The sequence below is a fragment of the Saccostrea cucullata genome, unplaced genomic scaffold (genome assembly GCF_032062105.1).
Source record: "Saccostrea cucullata isolate Sc308-1 unplaced genomic scaffold, CSIRO_AGI_Scuc_v1 ctg282, whole genome shotgun sequence".
Taxonomy (NCBI): domain Eukaryota; kingdom Metazoa; phylum Mollusca; class Bivalvia; order Ostreida; family Ostreidae; genus Saccostrea; species Saccostrea cuccullata.
The window spans coordinates 15,133-37,178 of record NW_026933043.1 but is presented as its reverse complement, the minus strand read 5'-3'; the positions used below and the strand labels follow the sequence as shown (position 1 = coordinate 37,178).

General features: G+C 35.3%; 1 protein-coding gene across 4 annotated transcripts; it reads left to right on the top strand.

The window, feature by feature from the left end:
- The first annotated feature begins 6,158 nt into the window (after positions 1-6,158).
- LOC134237079 (uncharacterized) lies at positions 6,159-21,558 on the top strand. Of its 4 annotated transcripts, XM_062719163.1 has the most exons (4): positions 6,159-6,436; positions 11,242-13,498; positions 14,275-14,375; positions 21,502-21,558. In XM_062719163.1, the coding sequence occupies exons 2-4, from the start codon at positions 11,276-11,278 to the stop codon at positions 21,506-21,508; spliced, it is 2,331 nt and encodes a 776-aa protein (XP_062575147.1). In that variant the 5' UTR covers positions 6,159-6,436; positions 11,242-11,275; the 3' UTR covers positions 21,509-21,558. The 4 variants fall into 4 exon arrangements, 3 of the variants coding, with proteins under 3 accessions (XP_062575147.1, XP_062575148.1, XP_062575146.1); XR_009985754.1 differs by lacking the exon at positions 11,242-13,498 and having other exon boundaries at positions 21,502-21,538; XM_062719164.1 differs by lacking the exon at positions 21,502-21,558 and having other exon boundaries at positions 14,275-14,459.
- Positions 21,559-22,046: the final 488 nt, after the last annotated feature.

The window sequence follows — 22,046 nt, the reverse complement described above, 5'->3', positions numbered from 1 at the left end:
TACTACGTTTTTTAATATACTCTTATTAAACATGAAAATCATTTCCTCCCTTTTATTAACTAAACTTAAAGGTCGTTTTAATCAATATCGTTGTCAAATTTACTCTGAATTTCCGCATGTCAAATTTTTTTTTCCATTTCGGAGATTTTCAATGCTACTTGACAATCAATATATTCTGCCCTGTCTGCCGAACCAGGGACTGAGTTTTCTCCGTCGGTTTAAACACACCCCATCAAGCACGACAAATGCGATTTAACATCCCAATTGACCCGGGGTGTCGACATCAGAAATCTCATAATGGAATTCTCAAGTACGCTAACACAAGGGGCCTCCCTTTAAATACCTATCCTGTATATCAACAATTGTTTTAGGTCACAATGCTGACGGTCAGAAGTATCCCTTTAAATATCGCCATATTTATCTTGTAATTTGTGACAATTCGTGTAAATTTTCAATTGTTTACATTCGATATGGAGAAAAAGCTTTGGGTGTCATATCCCCTGCGTTACTGTACAGCGAACTTTAGGATATATAATTTCACCACGTCTCCGTGTTGATTGAGACTGACATTCTGTCGGGAGAGCTGCTTTGCCGTGCAGCGCGTGAGGAAAGGCAAATTTAATCAAAACTTGGACTCCAAAATTAATAGACCGTGTTTTAATGATCCGGATTTTCATTTTAAAAATCCGTTTATGTTTCACGAACATTTAGTGTGGCTTCCATTGGAGAGAAGAGAACGTGCGCGGTCACTGCCCTCCGCCTGTACAGAAACAAACACGTGCGTGGATTTATATCGTCTGCAATGTGATTTGGGATGAGTAAATCACACTTGCCTGCATTTCCCCCTCAGAATGTTATGGTTTTGTTGTGTACACGATAAAATGACTCCGTAACAAACAGACTGAATTGAATCGTCCATGGGTACAGCGTGCAGTAATGGTGACCATTTCCTCTGGACTAGGTATTTTAGGATAGGGCTACATGTACGTAGGTGGACGATCGGGAGCGTTTCTGTGAGCCGCTGTTTGAGAATGATGCAGGGATCAGCTTAGATGCTCACCGCCACGTCTAAAAATAGCTCGCTGTATCTTGGCACGGAATCTCAGCAGCAGATTATACACGGTAATCTAATTGAAAGGATTATCATCTCGCCGAGGAACAAAAAAAAAAGATGGTGGGAAGAAATTATGGCATTGTGTGTAGTGTTATGTTTTTCAATGAGAAGTTTCTGTGAATTCCGGATTAGTGAGTCTTTACCGTGATAAATAGTATTCTGGATATATATAGGATTGTTATTTACTTGAAACATCATGGATGTTAAAATATGTTTAAAATGCTGAGGAACCCAGCAAAAGCTAGTGGTCCTGGATTATCGCTGTCTGTACTTGGTATCACAAAACCCCCTAAACCGCCATGCTGGCTTGATCTTAGATCATCATCAGATGAGGGTGGAGGGGGGTCTAAACACTCCCCCAGTAGTCAAACTCATCCTGGTGTGCGACCAGGAAAATCCACAAAAAGACCCCGCCCTAAACTCCACCGTACCAGGAGTCAGGCGTGCATTGAAAAGGATATTCCGAATGATGACTTGACTGTGTCCCTCGCGGACGCTAATCCCGAGGAGCTCGGTTTGTGTAAAGTGTACGATGAAACCATAGTGATGGAAGCAACGACTAGGAAATGTCAAAACTGGTTACAAGGCATTGAAGCATGTCATAATGTGCTTCAAGCGGAAGTGACATCACCTGGAGAGGAAGTGGACGTTGAAGTTCCAGACGACACGCGGTGGGACGATGACGCAGACATCAGTTACAGCGGCTGTGTAACTTACAGCTCATCTGAGTTTGAACCAAACGTGTCCTTGACTGGGATTTCCCCGGATATATTATCAGCAGACGACACTTCCACGTGCTGTGTTGTAAATAAACAGACGTACAAGAAAGCACGTGAGAAATATAAACTTCGCAATAGTGACTCAAGATTGTGTTCCTCCCCCATGCACACTTCCATGAAGACCCTGGACAGCTGATGTTCAAACATTCCATTCATTGTGATAATTGTACGAAATGTCTGTCGCGAAGATGATGTTTTATGGTTTGTTAAGTCTCTTGTACGGGTACACACCGTGCCAAATTGATCTCGCTATCTGTAACAGATTTCCTACGTTTGCGACATTAATATATTATATGTACGATGAATTAAAATATTAACACCTTTAACATTTCTGTGTTGTATTGGAGATATTTTATCACGAGAGAACAAAATCATAACGTTGTACTATAAGCTAGGAGGTTTAAATCATTTTAGCAATATATAGCATTTGTATAAATATCATCTGAAGGATTTTGTTTTTCCTCTGTTATATATCTTGAGTATAGATAAATAGGAATTAAAAAAAATTAATACGGGATTGAACGGTGACATTGTAGAAAATGTTTATCTTGCGTATTCATTTGCATAATGCAATATACATGTATTTGCCATTAAATAAGACAACCGCTCATCCAGATCTAATAAGGGTCTAAATAACAACCTGTTCAGAATAAAGTCAGGTAATCTTTTAGACCATGCATTACATATGTGTATGTTAAACATGTAAAATAATATAAATCATAACAGAACATGCAGAATCAATGGTTTAATTCTAAGTATTCTTAAATATAGATAAATAGAAAGAAAAAGACCTAGATACAGCTTAAACTCTTACTCGCTCACTAATTCTGACTGTCTACTAAAGAAAACATAGCTATTCAATGTGGCGGATTCAGGAATCTTGGAAAAAAAAAGTATGCGGTTGGGGTCCACAACAAAAAATTGATCTACATGTATTTAATTTAATGTTCATGTTAATGACTCGGGCCCTCTGTCCCTTCTTAATCCGTCAGCAATTTCACTTTTATATTATATAGATCATAATACATAAGTGTCCCTACAATGTAACGGGGGTGGGGTGGTGGTGGGGGGGGGGGGGGGGGGGGGGGACGCGAACGCCTCATCTTCACACTTCACGCATACACATGTAAATATTATTCGAATCCTCTTAAAATGAATATTATTACGAAAAATTTTCATGATTGGAATCACGTTGCAATTATTTTATCTAAACTTGAAATTTTCGGACTTTGAAAATTTAAATGAAATTAATTTGATACATCTAATGAACAATGTAATCATTTTACTTGTATCCCATGGAAAATATGTGTTCTATGATTAAAATTTCTTTCTATTTTATGTTATTTTAATATCATCAAATGGGGTTATTGATTTAAGAATTATTTCCGAATGATCTTTGATGTCGATCTTTTCAATATTAAATTGAAAATCCGGGAATCTCAACTGATTTTTGTACACGATGTCCATAGATCTTTGTAGAAGTGAATCTTTCTCAAGATATAAATAACGGAATTTCAAGACTGCTAAATGCACACAAAATTTAGATAAAGGTTTACCTCCCTTTGAACGTGTTGGTGCAATGCATAAATAAAATAAATTTTTAAAAAATACATGCGAATTAATATTTTGTTTTATGAGACTCGTATACTATTAATCAGTTTTTGTCGACAAATTAGAACAAATATGAAAATAATATTTTTTTCAGATGATGTGATTAAAATCCAAGTGACATATTGTATCGATCATTATGTACATGTACATACATTGTATGTCCTCTACAAAACATGAAATTTTCAATTAACAAATAAATTGATTTTAATCGGAAAAAAATCTGCTTTTCGTAGAGGTGACAATTAATTGAAATATACAAATTTTAAATGAAAAATTTAATTTTTGTAGAGGACACTTTTAAACAGCATTCACCGAGCTGTTTGTAATGAAATACTCTGCAGCGTTTTAAAAAATAATACATTTTGTGTATAAGTTAAAAAATAACCAGACACACAGATGGAAATCAGTTGAAAATTTACAAATATATAGTTTAGGGTTTAGGATAAAACTTTTTTCAATACGTGTAATCAATTGGGGGGGGGGGGTAATGATACGTTAGTCCGAAAATCTGACATTTTCCTGGCTTTTTTTTTTTTCTTTTACAATTTTGATATTTTACATGCCAGTTTTTCTGGCTTTTTTACGATTTAGATATTTTACATGCCAGTTCTCCTGGCATGTGAAATATCAAAATCGTAAATAAGCTAGGAAAACGTAAGATTTTTCGGACTTATGACACGAATGCAGAAAAACATCTAGATATGGACGGTTTATAGTAAAATAATAGTCTACAATATACATGATATAAATATTTATTTTTAATAATTTATAAGTAAGATATAGTAGAACAATTACACATAAACCAAATTTAAAAATTGTACTAATCCAGTTCTTCGTTACCCTCAGACAGATGTTTTTGGAGTCGCATGGGAAAAGCCATATAAAAACCGCCATTTTATTATGTGGGACTGCCAGAGAGTCTATGGTCGCGACTTCTTCTCTACCATTCACGATCGGACTCGACAGCTCTGATTAATTCTGCATATTATGGGGAATTCAGAATCTCTTGTTTTTCACATACGATGTTCTTATAGTATCCTTAAAAGGACTTTTCACTGTTTTAGAGAATATGACGGAGATGGTTGGTGAAAAATCAAGTGTCTTTAAAGGTATCTGGACACAGATTGATGTTAATTTTTTTTTTTTCTCAAATTTTCGGTTTAATATCATGACTTATATGTTGCTATAGCATTTTACATGGAAATGTAATTTCATGTTATGTAATTGAAATTGAATGTAATGAAAATCCAATTTTATCTTTGCAAATTTGAATTTCGAGAAGTGTTTGATTATGAAATGTCATCATGTACATTTCAACAAAATAAACTTTTTTCTAAATACTTAAGAAGAGCAGAAATTTTGTTGCGTATTTAAAATTTAATCCAGAAAATTCAGAGTGGAAATGTGAAAAAGAAAAGGCGATTCACCAATAATTTTAATCCGTGCTAAGTGATGTGTGCATAATAACATATTGAACCCGTGATTCGGCGTGAAACGTAAACTGGTTTTATAAAAAAGGCACGAGTTGATTACTTTTCGCGGGATGTTTCAATTTGTAACACTGCACATACATGTATAACCGAGCACGGACTGACAATACTTGTGAATTGGTTTTGCTTTTTCACATTTCAACTAAGAATTTTCTGGATTATATTTTTAATTTTTTCATCACCATACACTGCACACAATTAAAATTTCTACTGTTTCTAATATATTTAAACATTTTATATTTTATTTTTTTTATTATATATTTTGTAAAAGTACAAACGATGTGTCAATCAAACACGTTCTGTTCTTATGTGACATTTCGACGAAAGGACCAACGTACAGGCAATCTTTCCCTATTTATATATTTACTTTACCAATTATAAACTGCTTGTGAGCGATGATGTTTCTGGAAACTGTGGCACATCTATAAATCAAGGGTCTGTTGGAAAGTTGCTTTTGGCGCCAATGGCTTTCCATACAGGACAATTGGTGGAAGCAACACGGACGAAAACACACGACACTAATGAATATTCAAGTTACGGTTGAGGAAAGATGAGTTTGACGCGTACAATAGTAAAATTTTGGAAATATATCGATAACAATAATATGCAATTTGGGCCAAGACAGTTAACGTCAAACTGCAAAATGATATAGAATACATTTGACCAGTTTTTTCAAGAACCATCTTACTAAAAATTCTGAAACTATCAAATCAATAAGATTATTTAAAGCTATTTCAAACTGAATACTTACTTAAACGTGAAATTTAGAGAAATAAAGAAAATACATATGCAGAAAATAGTGCATTAATTTTGAAAAAATACAGAAGCTTGCATTTATTTCGTAGAAGGCTCTCATATTTGCCATAATCGAAATTAGCCAATTTTTTAGGTCAAGTTGGGTGATTTTTTTGTGAAAAATGACTGACAGCTAAGTAGGCTGTAAAAATAAACATCAACCCTCATGTAAAAGTCACGCCATTTTGAGAAGAATTTGAAACGGGGGTATCAGAGTATTTAGGTAATCAGAGGAAGAATGACGTGTCAGATGGGCTAAATCCTGACTCTCTATTGCTTAAGGAAAAGGCAACTTAAACTGATCATGTTTTAACAACAAGATTTTGTTTAGATTCCGTCTGAAAACTCACCTAGGTCCAACATTCCAGCATGTTCTCAAAAGTGAAAGTAGAATAAATTCATCCGCAGATTCCCACCACACGCATTGAAAATATTCAGGTTTGAATTTCATTTAGATTAATTAAAACATATTGAATATAGTTAATTGTATTAGGAGAATACAAATTTATAATTCAATTTGGCTTTCAACAAAGATACGAAAATAACATTTTCAGGTGAAAGAACTTCCGGTTAAAGGAAAAGAGGTTGATCTCTCATCTCACTGATGTAAACTTTGCAGATTTCCAGTGGAATAATGTCAGTATAAGGTAGTGGCTTCTTTTCTTATCTTACATTTAGTAAATTGAAGTGTTTAAACTGTGTTTGTCGGAAATCACAAGTGTAAACTTTCCAGGATCATGGTTTATAATATTGACCGCTCATGGTCAACACATGGTTTCGAGCACTGTGTGTGTATGTTTGTATATCAGAGTATTTTATGTAATAATACTCATCTATTTTTTATTTTTTCGTATTTTAAAATGCATATAAAGGTATGAAATGTGTGCACAAATTAAAGATATTGAATATTAAATTTTATTTAATGTCAATTATGGAACGAATTCGTATGGAATATCGGAAGGGAAATAAATGTGTGCATGTTGTAAGCATGGAGAGCAAGACGAAAACATCGCACGTATTTGGTAAAGGAAAAGGTATTCATCAGAGGTGTAGGAAGGAAAAACACCTTGGAAGACCAAAGTATATTTTGAAGCTTTATAAGACAACTGGACGAAATCTTAAAATCAGAATTCAAAAGTTATGGACAAAACTTTCAGTTGGTACTAGCCAAAAACTTTCAGGTGCAACACGTCAAAAGTTTTCATATATTTCAAAAGTAGTAAGTGACAACCACACCATAAGACTTCAAATAAAGAAAGTAAAAAATGTTTGTCCTGATGGATACCGTCTTGTCAACCTGACAAGCTTGCAAAATCATGTGAATGAAATTACACTACATGCATGTCTGTGTAGTGATGCTATTGCCCTTGGATCAAATGGTAAATCACCAATTAGTGTACTGACAGAGAGCAGAAGCCTTGGCCTAGCAAGTGTATTTGCTGTGCAGTGCAATGGATGTAAAAAACAGTTTAAGTTTGAAACAAGTCCTCGCATTCCAGGTTCAAAGAGGTAACAGTGTATATACAGCATTATGAAATTTAGAAAGGTCAAAAGGGAACCCACAATGCCAAGAAAAATCATATTATTTTAAAGTTTTACCTTTTGAAGCTTGCTTTACCTCTGAAAAAATCTACTTTAATTTCACCCCCCCCCCCAGCTAAGAATTGGTAACAAATAATATCTTGCTACATCAGTACAGCCTCACACAAGATTAGGAGGTAATGGGTCAATTCTGATGGAACTATAAAACCACCGTGGTATTTACAAGTGTTCAAGTAAAATAACACAATTATTAGGGATGTGAATACCAATCCACAGATTTACATCATGCATCCTTTAACCCCCTCCCTCAAAAAAATAGTCTTGTTTCCTGCTACCCAACCTACCATACTTTTTTTTTTGCACCCGATCCTTAAGTTTTTTTTTTTAATCTTTTGGGGAAAAAATGGAAATTGCAGGAATTTTATGTTCCAAAATTGAAAAAAAATATACATTCAAATTTTATTTCATGAAATATATAATTAAAATATGGACTTTAATAAAAGTCCACTTGAGTTATGCATCAAAAGATATGGAATTTCATTTAAAGATGATGTTACCTAGCTATGACATGTTTAATTTGTTTTTGTAGTTGTTCATATCCCAAAAATACCATTGGAAAAAATAAAATAAATGAAAAAATAAATAATTTTCCTACCTACCTACCCTATTTTTTTCAGGCTGGTATCAGGAAACAAGACTATTGTTTTTTGGCTTACTTTTTGATATGACAGTAGAAAATAGGGTCTATATATTCTATATGGTGCTCTAAGATCATTTATGTCATTAATCAAGCATTCACATTCAGTGCATATTCAAATTTTGTAACTTTTTGAGATTTAGATAGTTACAGGAAATGAAATATTCACATGGATTATAAGATTTCCTTAAAGTCCTCTTCTCACAAAAAGCACTGAAACATCTAGTTGTGTGAAAACATCATATTATTATACTAATTCATATTTGAAAGAAATCATGGAAATGGAGGTTGGAAAGTTCTTTTTATGCGCCCGGATCGATAGATCCCGGGCGTATATTGTTTTTGTCCTGTCTGTTTGTCTGTTTATCTGTTTATCTGTTTGTCTGTTTGTCTTTCTGTCTGTTGTCAACTTTAACCTTCGCCATAACTTTTGAACCATAAGAGATACAGACTTCATATTTGGTATACATACTCCACTAATAAAGTCCTTTCAAATGACATCAAGTTCAATGACCTTGTGACCTTGACTGTGACATATATGCTAAAAATAGTTTTTTCCACTGTTGAACCATAGGAGATAGGGACTTCATATTTAGTATACTTACTCCATTAATAAAGTCCTTTCAAATGACATCAATGTCAATGACCTTGGGACCTTGACTGTGACCTATATGCTAAAAATAGCTTTTTACACTTTTTACCATAACTTTTGAACCATAGGAGATAGGAAATTCATATTTGGTATGCATACTCCACCGATTAAGTTCTTTCAAATGACACCAAGGTCAATGACCTTGTGACCTTGCCTGTGACCAATATGCTAAAAATAGATTTTTTGAACTTTGTTGCCGCCGGGTGCATAGTGTTTCACAAACAAATCTTGTTTTTTAATTACATGGGAATATAGAGAATATTTTAAAGAAAAAATGAGAACTTTAGGGTTCAACAAGAAAGCATATTGATATGTAATCATTCCCATATCATATGCACATTTTGTGAATTTGTGATTTTTTTTCTACTGAATACTTGATATGGGATGGGGATAATATCAGGGATAAAATAGTACATGCTTTTTGTCATATTCTTCAGAATAGCAAGGCCACATACTGGCGCATATTAAACCATTCTGCTATTCATAATGCATATGTAGTGTAGATTGAAGTTTGGATAAGAGATAAGGCTAAGTTAGGACCATAACATGGTGTCAAAATTTGTCTTTAGATTTTAAAGAAATATTTATAACAATCAAGAGGAATCAGGTGAGCATTGAAGCTCTTGGGATTCTAGCTTTGTCAAAGATAAGCTAAGACAACTTTTACAATCCATATGATAAGGGTTCTTTGAATGCGAATTTGTTGTTTAACTTCAGAATCTGTCTCCAGAGTTTTTCACTTATATGGAGATGCCACCACTTGCCGGTGTAGAGCTACAAATTTATACCTATACTTGACACTCAAGCAATTGAGCTGTGAAGGATCTTTTTCGTGCCAAAAAAATATTTGCAAGACTAGACCTACATTTATACTGTCTCATATGAAGGACTTGTCTGCATGTCATGCAGTGGATTCAAGCCAGACACATAAGGATCAGTTCCTTACTCTTCCACATCTCCAGAGCAGATTCTCTATAACCACTGCACAACACAGGTTCTTTGCCAATCCATGTAAAAGGTCCTGTGCAGATAATAAACATGTACATGTACCACAAATTTATATTTATTCATACAATGAGTTCAGGAGAGTTATTTCTATAAGAGAAAACTTTATTAGTCCGCTTTTGGTTAAACCTGGACGGGAATGTTTCCTGGGCGTCTGTCTGTCTGCTGTCCATCCCCCTCTCTCTTAGTGTCCCTTTGAAAGTCTTTCCCACTTAGTTTTCCACACTTTTTAGCTCACCTGAGCCGAAGATTTTCTAATCATTTTGTCTGTCATCCATCCATCTAGCTGTCTGTCTGTAAACTTTTCACATTTTCTATTTCTTCTGAAGAATCTCTTAGCCAATTTTAATCAAACTTGGAACAAAGAATACTTGGGTGAAGGGGACTTTAAATTGTTAAAATGAGGGGCCAGCAGGTCCTCTCACAAGGGAAGATAATTAATAAAAGACAAAAATAGAATGGGGTCATTAAAAAAATCTTCTTCTCAAGAACCACTGCCACTGTTATGTGAAAGCATCCTGGGGTAGTGTAAATTCTAAATTGTTCAAATCAGGACCCCCTGGGGTTGGGCAGGGCCACAATAGGGAATTTGAATTGTCCAAATTAAGTCCCTTGGGGTATGATGGGGTCACAGTAGGTATTACAAGGGGGAAATCTGCATGGTTAAAGCTTCTCAGGTGAGTGATGTAGCCCATGGGCCTCTTGTTATACCCCTGTTCCTTTTGGAGTGGGGGTATACTGCTTTAGCCTTTTGTGTCCGTCTGTTTGTCCATAACACATTTTCATTGCAGTTTTCTCACCAAGTTCTCATCACAGATACTTGAAATTTTATCACATTCTCTGTGTAGGCATGCCATATGGGGTTCATTTTTGTTTGAATCTGATATCAACTTCCTGTTTATCCATGCGTCTATCTGTACTAAATTTCTGTCACAGTTATCTCAACAACTACTCACTGAAGATGCCTGAAATTTTAGCACTCTCTTTTGAGGCCTGTCATATTATGGGTTTCATTTTTGTATGAATTCATTGTCAACATGAGGGGGCATAATCACATCAGAGCAGGAGTATTAAAAGTGAGCATTTGGTCGCAGACTTCTTCTTTTTCTTAACGCTTGCAGATAATGACCTGATTTTTGGTATGTGACTTTTCCTTGATGGGTTAAAGATCAAGTTTGCATTTCATTGTAACTCAATGAATTTGGAAAGAAATACTGCATTTTCAATTTTTAATGGGAACCAGATTACACTTACTGGTAGGGGACTAGTATTGCTGAAAACTAAAAAATTAAAAAGGTCATAATTCAGTCAAAAATCATTGAAGTGGAACAAATGCAAACTTGATCTTTTACTCATCAGCATACATTTACTTACCAAAAATCATCTCATTATCTGCAAGTATGCAGAAAACAAAGTGGGACAGACTGACAAAGAGACAGAGATGGTCAGACACCAAGGAAATCTATAGTCCCCACCGGTTTCTCTGGTATGAAACTAATCGCCATAAACAATTTATTGAATAAAGAAAAATAGGAGATGTAAATTTGTGATTTTAGATTTGACATAAATGTCCGTGCAGTATGGGGGAGCATGTCGACTGGTAATGGGCCATCCCATCTAAATGAAATGCTCGGTACCATGAACTCTCCTGGCCTATCATCTACTTCGTTTACTTCAATTGAAAAGGAGATTGGGGACTGGTGGCTTTCGGCTCTTGAGAGCAATATTTTAGAAGCTGGGGCACAGGAGCGCAGCCTAGCAATAGAGAGGGGGGATTACCATCAAGAGGTCCCTGCAATAACTGTGATAACAGATGGTGGCTGGTCCAAACGTACACACAAACATAGCTATAATGCCCTTGGTGGTGTAGCTATCATTATTGGGAAAGAAACAGGAAAGTTGCTACATATAGGGGTAAGGAATAAGTATTGTTTTGTGTGCCAAACAGCCAAGAACAAGCTAACAGATCCAAAACAACATGACTGTTTTAAGAACTGGGACTCAGATAGTCAGTCTATGGAGAGTGACATAATTGTGGATGGTTTTAAGCAAGCAGAGGGTAAACATGGATTGCGGTATATGCGCATCATAGGTGATGGAGACTCATCTGTTTTTGCCAAGATTAGGGAAGAGGTGCCTCTTTGGGGAAGGGCTGTTGAGAAAGAGGAGTGTGCAAACCATGTTTGTAAGTGTTATAGATCAAACCTAGAGAAGCTAGTGACAGATAATCCTCTTTACAAAGGCAAGCACAATCTTACTAAGAAAGTAAGAATCCAGTTAGTTTCAGCAGTTCGAGTGAGAGGAAAACAAAAGGAAAACAAGGAACTTTCACCGAACGCTGCTGTCTTACAGCTTAAACATGATATTATAAACTCAGTACACCATATTTTTGGCAATCACTCAAAATGTTCCGATTTCTGCAAAATGACATCTGCCAATTCTTCACAAACCAATATTGAAGTCAATGAAACTAACACCATTGATAATGATTCAAACTTCATGAATATTTTTGATGAACAAGTTCAGTTTTGGGAAGACGGGACAAGTGCTGAGGACATGGAAAAGTCTCGTTATGGTAGCTTCGACTTTCAAAATGTTGAGCAATTCATTATTCAGGATGTTTCCCTGTTGTTGAGGAGGATTGCAGAAAAGGCTGAGCGCTTGATTGGAAATGCAACAACTAATATTGCAGAGTCTTGGATGCACATCAGGTCTAAATTTGATGGTGGAAAGATTCACAATCTTTGCCAAAGAGCCTCATGGCATGTGAGATGTTATGGAGGGGGCTTACGCATGAATTATGGACCACAGTGGTCACCAGTTGTTTGGAGGCAATCAACGGCAACACAGCCTGGATCATTCTTTACTAAAGTTTTTCAAAGGCAGGAAGCTAAGTTGGCACAAAGTAAAGAGCACCAAAAGAAACCACAAACAAAGAAAAACCGTTTTCTGAAGAAAATACGGAGTCTCAAGCAGAGTACCACCAATAAAGCGAAGAGAGCTTATGGAGAGAAGGCTACTGAGGTTTGTGAGGATGTGACAGATTCAGAATTAGTGGCCAAAAAACAAGAATTCCTCACCAAACATGTCCTTGTCTCTTCCACTCAGATTCATCAAATTCAAAATTCCACATTACAACAATCAACTTCTGGACTTTGGCATTTAGAGAGAACTAAAAGAATCACAGCCTCAAATTTTGGAAAGGTTTTTCGACGTAAACCCTCTATTCCTGTAAATAAGTTAGTGCATTCCCTGCTCTACTCAAATTTCAAAGGAAACAGACATACTAGAAATGGATTACTGCAAGAAAGATCTACAATTGAAGAATATAAACTGAAAAAGGCTGAAGAAAATGAAAATGTTACTGTTCAAGAATCAGGATTAGTTATTGATCATAACCACAATTTTCTTGCAGGAAGCCCAGATGGTATTGTGTATACTGCGAACGGGGAGAAAGGTCTGATAGAGATAAAGAATTTAATACATAATAAGCCTTTGAACCTTTTTGAAGCAGCAGACAAAATTACTTCTTTCTGTCTTCAAAACAGAAATGGAAAGTTGTTTTTGAAAGAGAACCATGATTATTATTATCAGTGTCAAGGACTCATGAACATATGTGGGACTGATTGGATTGATTTTGTTGTGAGAACTTTGAATCCCTATCATCTGTTTGTACAGAGAATACCCAGAAATGAACAGCTATGGAATATGATGTTGCCAAAGTTGAAAGCCTTTTATGACAAAGCAATTCTTCCGGAATTAGCTTGTCCAAGAGATGGAAAAAGTCCAGGAATTAGGGAACCTGGGGTATGGGTATGTATGAGCAAATAGTGTTTAACCAAAAATTATAACATGTATTTGTGCACACATTTCAAACCAAAAATAATGAATTCCAGTTTATTGCACCCTTTGTTGATCGCTAAGTATGAAATACAGTTGAACTTCAGTAATCAAAATATCCATAATCAGAACGTTTCACCCTGTAGGATAAAACTGTGGTGAATAGAATTTACAGAAACCAGTTTACAATATGCTTTGAAAATTTCTTTTCAGTAAAATTGCTGATCTTAATAGAATATAGAATGAATTTTTTCCATTTCCTTTTGTTTTTGTACAAATAAAATGGATATCTTGTAATGCAAGAGAAGTGACTGAAATACAACAGACACATGCTTTCAGGTACTGTACTGTGAAATCACAGATTTTTGTCTGGGGTTTATTTTCAGTGTTTTTGAGGTAAGGAGAGACCCACAATTTCATGACCACAACAAAATGTAAAACTTGATATGCATTGCTGCTCAATACTTCTTCAACCACAAAATCAAATATCCACAAATCAATTTCTTTTTCTCAAACCTTGAAAATTTGCACACATGAAAATATGTGATTTTATAGTATTTTTCTCTAAGCGTGACTGAATGTAGCTGCAAAACTGTAGCATAATCATGCGTAAAGTTTAATATTTCTGGTCAAAGACTAAACAATAAAACCATAATGCTAAAGTTCTGCAGCTACACTGATTTTTTTTTTTTTACTTTCTGAGAGCATCACTTTTGCCACATATGTGTATATTTATTTGTATTTTTCAGTATACACCTCCCAAAGCTCTAAATAACAACAGTAGAAGGGATGCTGGGAAAAAACGAGGACAATCAAATGAGCCAGTTTCAAGAAAAACTAGGAAAAAAAGGTAGTTCACATATTATTTATACAAGGTAAAGGTCAAATTATTGGAATACAAAGGAGGGTCTTGTACTAAGAATGTTACTATGATATTTGAAAGCCCTTGTACTAACTGTTCAGAAGTTAAAAGATTTAAGTTTTTAAAATGGGGTCAAACTCTAAGGTTCAACATGTTCAAGGTCAAAAGTTTTTAAAAAAATATATCTATGGAAAGGCCTTGCCACAGTGAATATACAAATGTACATGTGTAGCACCAACTGTTCAGAAGTTATTACCAAGGTTAAAGGTCAAATATGTTGGTACCAAAAGTAAGGACTCAGTCAGGGGCGTAGCAACAGGGGGGGGGGGGGGGGGCTGCCCCTCAATTTTTTCCCAACCTTACTTATATAAATACTTTAGGAAATGTTAACTGAAAGCCTGGTCCCCCCCCCCCCTTCACTTTTAGTGATGTACCAAAAATGTAGTGTAGACAAATTAAAAGGGCAAAAACCAAATACACCAGAATCTCTGCTTACAATTGCTTTTAATATTTTTATATGAACAATGAATGAGACATATACTCTCTCAGTCATAATCCACTATGTTACATTTTGCATGAAAATATATACATATAGTATTTATTTGAAAGCAGTTGTTTAAAAACAATTGTCTGATACTGGGCTTTTTAGCTCACCTGAGCCGAAGGCTCAAGTGAGCTTTTCTGATAAAAATTTTTCCGTTGTCTGTCGTTGTTGTAAACTTCTCACATTTTCATCTTCTTCTCAAGAACCACTGGGCCAATTTCAACCAAACTTGGCACAAAGTATCCTTGGGTGAAGGGGATTCAAGTTTGTTCAATGAAGGGCAACGTGCCCTCTTCCAAGGGGAGATAATTATGAATTAGTGAAAAATTAAAGGCATTTTTAAAAATCTTCTTCTCAAGAACCACTGGGCCAGAAAAGATGAAACTCATGTGGAATCATCCTCAGGTAGTGTAGATTCAAATTTATTCAAATCATGACCCCCGGGGGTAGGGTGGGGCCAAAACCAGGGAATGTTCGATTAATGCGACGTTCGTTACAAAGAATCGCAGGTTGTTTTGTGTCTTTGGCATGTTTAGATTACAGAGTTTTATTTTCAAGTTCAACTTCTAAAAGAGATATTCCTTAAAAACAACATACAGAGACAAGCATCAATTCTGGACAGGATTTTGATGTCATTGACGCTGTCAGTTTATTAAACAGCAGTTTCAGCTCAACGAGGAGAGATTGCGAGGTTCAGAATGAAGTTGAGTATAATAGTCATTTATTAGACTATAAATCTGACTTTGACAGTGTCTGCTGAAAATTCAATTGTTTCAGTTTAAGATCGCTTTAAAAAAAAAAAAAAAAAAATCTCTTGAATTATAAGAATGCTATAAAACAAAACAATAATATTTTAAATGTTATCAAATTTGGTTAGAGTATAGAATTTATATTCTAAAGTTGTATAAATCAATATTGCAGAGCGCCCCCTCCCCCGTTATTGAAACGTACATGTACATTTTAGAATTGATGAGAAGAGTTAGCCATCGAATGAATTGAACCGCCAATTTTGTTAATCCACTGAACGTTTCGGCGCCATTGAATAAAAAGCAAAGGTTGATTGTTGATTTTTGACAAGTGAATGCATGCGTTTTAAAGAGAAATTTTCAAATTCGAGGGGTCTTCAGAGGATCTCAATTTTGCCAAAAAGGTTTATTCATGATCAAATATTATTTAACAAGTGTTTAACATCATGTAAATTTAACCTGGAACTTCAATGGCTCAAAGCGTTATTTCGTATTCACAGTCCTACCCTTCGGTCTCAATAGTGCTGGTTATATTTTACTAAAGTATTTAGACCACTAGAATTGTATTGGAGAGCTAAAGCATATGGAGTTTTAATGTATTTAGACGATGGCTGGGATTGCGATTCCAAACAAAACTGTATTTTATCTTTACAGAATATTCAGAAAGATTTGTTGCATGCCGGTTTTCTTATTATTGATGCTACAAGTAAGAGTCCTATGCAAAGTTAGAATGGTTCGGTTTTGAGTGGATTTAAGAAGTCGGTTTTATTGGTATCCCTCGACATAAATAAGAAAGTTTTGTATAGCAAGATAATGATATTAAAAAACAAACAAACAAACAAACAAACTGTCAATGTTTATTGCTAATGCATCATGTTGGGATGAAAATATTAGAATTCCACTGCTCGTAAGGTGTGAGCTAGAGCCTATATATATTCCCGCCAGGGTTATTTCCCCACGGTATCGCATACGGAACGCATTGTTTTTACTGATGCTAGTGATTTTGATGGGGGTGGAGTGATGTTAGATTCGACTAAGAAAGTTTTGCATGTTATGTGGGCCGAACCAGAGAGAGTTCGAAGTTCAACTTTTAGAGAACTTAAAACAGTTGAAATGTTCGTGAAAATTTTTGGGTTTTTTTTTTTTAGATAATAAAACTTGTAAAACTACATATACACAATCAAAACATGTTAAATGTAGAATTTCGCAGATCGGCACAATGAATTCGGATTTATTATCTTTTGTTTTTACTATATTCATTTTTTCTGTAGGTTGGGTTTCACTAGAGCAAAAAGTGGAAGCAAACTTTGTCGCTTGGCGCATAAGCAATTATATTGTTGCATTTTTCAATAAGGTTTGGGGACGTTATATTTGCGATATCTCTTTGCGAATTGAAAAAATGTCCAAAAAAAAAATAATAAAATAAAAAATAAATAAATAAACAATTTTTTCTTTGTTTAGGATCCATGGAACAAGCGCATTCGACGCATTTTCTTTCGACTGGTCACAGGATTTGGATTGTTCCTCCCATTTATTAATTTGATAGGGAGGTCACTAAAACATTTACATGTATTAAATTACGGTTCTACAGTGTATATGGCGCCTTAATCGTTCCGAAATGGAATTCAGCAGCTTTTTGGTCTTCTTTGATCGACAAAAAATGAAAGTTCTTGTGGTTTGTGAAAGATATTAAAAAAAAAAAAATTAAAAAAAAAAAAAAAAAAGTTCATGTTCTGATAAAAATAACGTATTTGCTGCTAACATTTAGTAATTTTATAGCACCGCAACTGGATGCTTCGTAATTAAGTCATTGTAACACCATACAGATGTATGTATATGTTCATTTGCATGTTTTGATAGTGAAATATGGACATAATAGTACACAAAGGTTGACAGCTAACCAGTGTACAATGTGCATGCAATATTGCATACTGAAATGAAATGATTGGATGACTGCTATCCAATAAGGATTAAGAGTATTTACAAATTAATCAGTAATGCTATAGCACTGGGATTGGATGCTTCGTAATTAAGTCACTTTAACACTATATTGATATGTTCATTTGCATGCTTTGATCGTGAAATATGGACAGAATAGTACACAAAGGTTGACTGTTAACCAGTGTACAATGTGCATGCATACTGAAATGAAATGACTGGATGACTGTTATCCAATAAGGAGGACTGCTCTCCTAGATTTGAATGATTGCAATACTAATGTAAGATTATAATCTAACATTTTGGTTCTGAAAATCATATACTAGTATTTTGACGACTGATTTTTAATCATGGAGGACTGCTCTCCTATTTATGATGTTGAACACTATATTTATATGTTCATTTGCATGCTTTGATCGTGAAATATGAACAGAATAGTACACAAAGGTTGACTGTTAACCAGTGTACAATATGCATGCATACTGAAATGAAATGATTGGATGACTGTTATCCAATAAGGAGGACTGCTCTCCTAGATTTGAATGATTGCAATACTAATATAAGATTATAATCTAACATGCTGGTTCTGAAAATCATATACTAGTATTTTGATGACTGATTTTTAATCATGGAGGACTCCTCTCCAATTTATGATTTTGATGAAAAAGTTGCTTGTAAATATGTGTGATATAATATCGTGGCTATTATTGGTTACTGTACAAATTTGGTTTGAATTTTAATGTGCTTTCATGTTAATATATATTTCAGACATTGGAGAATTATCAAGGCCAATGGATAAATATTGACAAGTTTAAAGTCGATTTTCCTTTTAGCTACATAGTGGAGTCTTTGCCGCATATCGTGAGAAATACAAAATCTCAGTCAACGAACAAGATCTACGACATATATTTCTCTAAATTCAGAGACTGGTGTTCGAAGCATTCATTTACGCCTCCTCCTGCATCAGTGTCTACTGTCGCTCTTTTTGTGGGAGGTTTGGTGCAACAGAGGGTATCAACGTCGTTTCTGGAAGCGTATTTCTACAGTATAAGTCGGACTCATGAATTTTCGTCAAACTTGTACCCATGTGAGGATAAGTTCCTTTGTGATGTGTTTATTGTGTTTTTCTGGTATGAAATATTCGATTATGTGATACCAATTGGGAAAGTGCTCACATCGAAACTGATATTCCCAGAAGCAAAACGGATATCTACAGGAGAGGAAATTCGGTGATATACGCAAAAACGGGAAACGATTTGTGTCCTGTGTTTTGGTTAAACATCGTCATGTCTGAGATGGATAAGTCTTCCAATGATTACATGTTTACAGATGTAAATTTTGTAAATCCCTCAATAAATGCAAAGTTTCAAATTAACTCAAACCTCTGTCATATACAAGAGCTAGGAAAATATTGTTGTCTTCTTTAAATGAAATTGGCCTTGACAGTTCTAAATATTCTTTACACAGTTTACGTAGCTGCGGAGTTACAGCCGCTGCTAATGATAATGTGTCTGTTCGATTGCTTAAAATACATGGTCGGTGGGTCAAGGATAAAGCCAAAGACGGTTATATAAAAGACAATTTTGAACGTAAAATTCTGGTTTCAATGAATCTTGGATTATAAATTTATTTTAATTTATTGCACCTACTGTCCTTTGTTTAATGCGATTTGTAACGAACGCAACAATCCTACAGTATATTCTTTTTCTTTGTTTTTCAATAAATTAGTCAAGAAAATATTTATTTGCGGAGGAGTGAAACGAGGGAGAAAATAAATTTATTTCTTTACGTTTTTACTTCGGTATTCTCCGTGAAACTTCGTTTCTTAAGAAACTGGTTTTTCATGCACGAGCGATTTAGCGCTCACTATAAATACTTTAACCAGGGAATGTTCGATTAATGCGACGTTCGTTACAAAGAATCGCAGGTTGTTTTGTGTCTTTGGTTTTCCCTGCCCACCCAGCCCTTGCATTGTTTATCGTGTAAAATTTATTACATGTAGTTTGATTTGTATGTTTTTAATAAAAATGCGATTTGTAACGAACGCAACAATCCTACAGTATATTCTTTTTTAGCTCACCTGAGCCGAAGGCTCAAGTGAGCTTTTCTGATCACATTTTGTCCGTCCGTCCGTCTTCCGTCCGTCTGTAAACTTTTCACATTTTCGACTTCTTCTCAAGAACCAATGGGCCAATTTTAACCAAACTTTTAACAGTGCATCCTTTGGTAAAGGGGAGTTTGAATTGTAAAAATGAAGGACCGAGTTCCCTTACAAGGGGAGATAATCAAGAAAAGACAAAAATTGGGTGGGGTCATTAAAAAATCTTCTTCTCAAGAACCACTGGGCCAGGAAAGCTGAAACTTATGTGGAAGCATCCTTGGGTAGTGTAGATATTGAATTGTTAAAACCATGACCCCCGGGGGTTGGGCGTGGCCACAATAGGGAATTCAAGTTTTACATAGAAATGTGTAGAACAAATCTTTAAAAATCTTCTTCTCAAGAACCACTGGGCCAGGAAAGCTGAAACTTATGTGGAAGCATCCTTGGGTAGTGTAGATATTAAATTGTTAAAATCATGACCCCCGGGGGTAGGGCGTGGCCACAATAGGGAATTCATGTTTTACATAGAAATGTATAAAACAAATCTTTAAAAATCTTCTCAAGAACCACTGCGCCAGGAAAGCTGAAACTTATGTGGAAGTATCCTTGGGTAGTGTAGATATTAAATTGTTAAAACCATGGACCCCAGGGGTTGGGCGTGGCCACAATAGGGAATTCAAGTTTTACATAGAAATATACAGAACAAATCTTTAAGAATCTTCTTCTCAAGAACCACTGGGCCAGGAAAGCTTAAACTTACATGGAAGCATCCTTGGGTAGTGTAGATATTAAATTGTTAAAATCATGACCCCCGGGGGTAGGGCGTGGCCACAATAGGGAATTCAAGTTTTACATAGAAATGTATAGAACAAATCTTTAAAAATCTTCTTCTCAAGAACCACTGGGCCAGGAAAGCTGAAACTTATGTGGAAGCATCCTTGGGTAGTGTAGATATTAAATTGTTAAAACCATGGACCCCGGGGGTTGGGCGTGGCCACAATAGGGAATTCAAGTTTTACATAGAAATGTATAGAACAAATCTTTAAAAATCTTCTTCTCAAGAACCACTGGGCCAGGAAAGCTGAAACTTATGTGGAAGCACCCTGGGGTAGTGTAGATTCTAAATTGTTCAAATCATGACCCCCGGGGGTAGGGCGGGCCACAATAGGGAATACAAGTTTTACATAGAAATATATAGAACAAATCTTTTAAAATCTTCTTCTCAAGAACCACTGGGCCAGGAAAGCTGAAATTTATGTGTAAGCATCCTGGGGTAGGGTAGATATTAAATTATTAAAATCATGACCCCCGGGGGGTAGGGCGGGGCCACAATAGGGAATCCTATGTGTATCCTATCCAATGTGTTTCTCAAAAACTACTGGGCCAGGAAAGCTGAAACTTATGTGGAAGCATCCTGGGGTAGAGTAGATATTTAATTGTTAAAATCATAACCCCCAGGGGTAGGGCGGGGCCACAATAGGGAATCCAAGTTTTACATAGATAAATTAGGAAAAATCTTTTAAGAATCTTTTTCTCAAAAACCACTTGGCCAGGAAAGCTGAAACTTATGTGAAAGCATCCTTGCTAGTGTAGATTCTAAAGTATTAAAATCATGAAAGGGGAGTGGGTAGTGGGGGGGCATGATAGGTATAGCAAGAGGGGAAATTGGGTAAAGAACTTCATCACCCAAGTTACTCAGGTGAGCGATGTGGCCCATGGGCCTCTTGTCTTTGTTTTTCAATAAATTAGTCAAGAAAATATTTGCGGAGGAGTGAAACGAGGGAGAAAATAAAAGGACTAAGAAGAAAGAATGATTTTTTCAAAGATGGACTATTTTTAAGGTTAGTATTTGCTAAAAGACATTTTTTTTTTTGCATTTATTCCATTAAATCTATAATCTGTAATTCATAAGAAAGATATTGATGTGCATATGTTATATATTCATCAAAGTATTGATACATTTTAAGATATGATTTTTTTTCAAAATTTTGACTTTGACGAAACCTTAAAAATTGGTTGGTAGTATTGCAATCAGGAAGAATACCTTCGAAGTAGGTCAGTATACACAATATTCGCATATAAATGTATTTTCAGGTTTGCATATATAGCCTTATAAAGCAGGGGCCCGTTTCACAAAGCCTACTTAGGACTAAGTTCTATCTTAGGAAAGAACTTTTTCCTAAGTTCATTACTTATCCGTTTCACTAACCTCGTCTTATCTTAGGATATTCCTAAGTTATGTCGTAACTTTAGGACAGGTAAATCGATGACTTAGGAAGAAACATAATATTGCGGCTTCATATCTGAGATTTCTTATGGAGAGAAAGAAT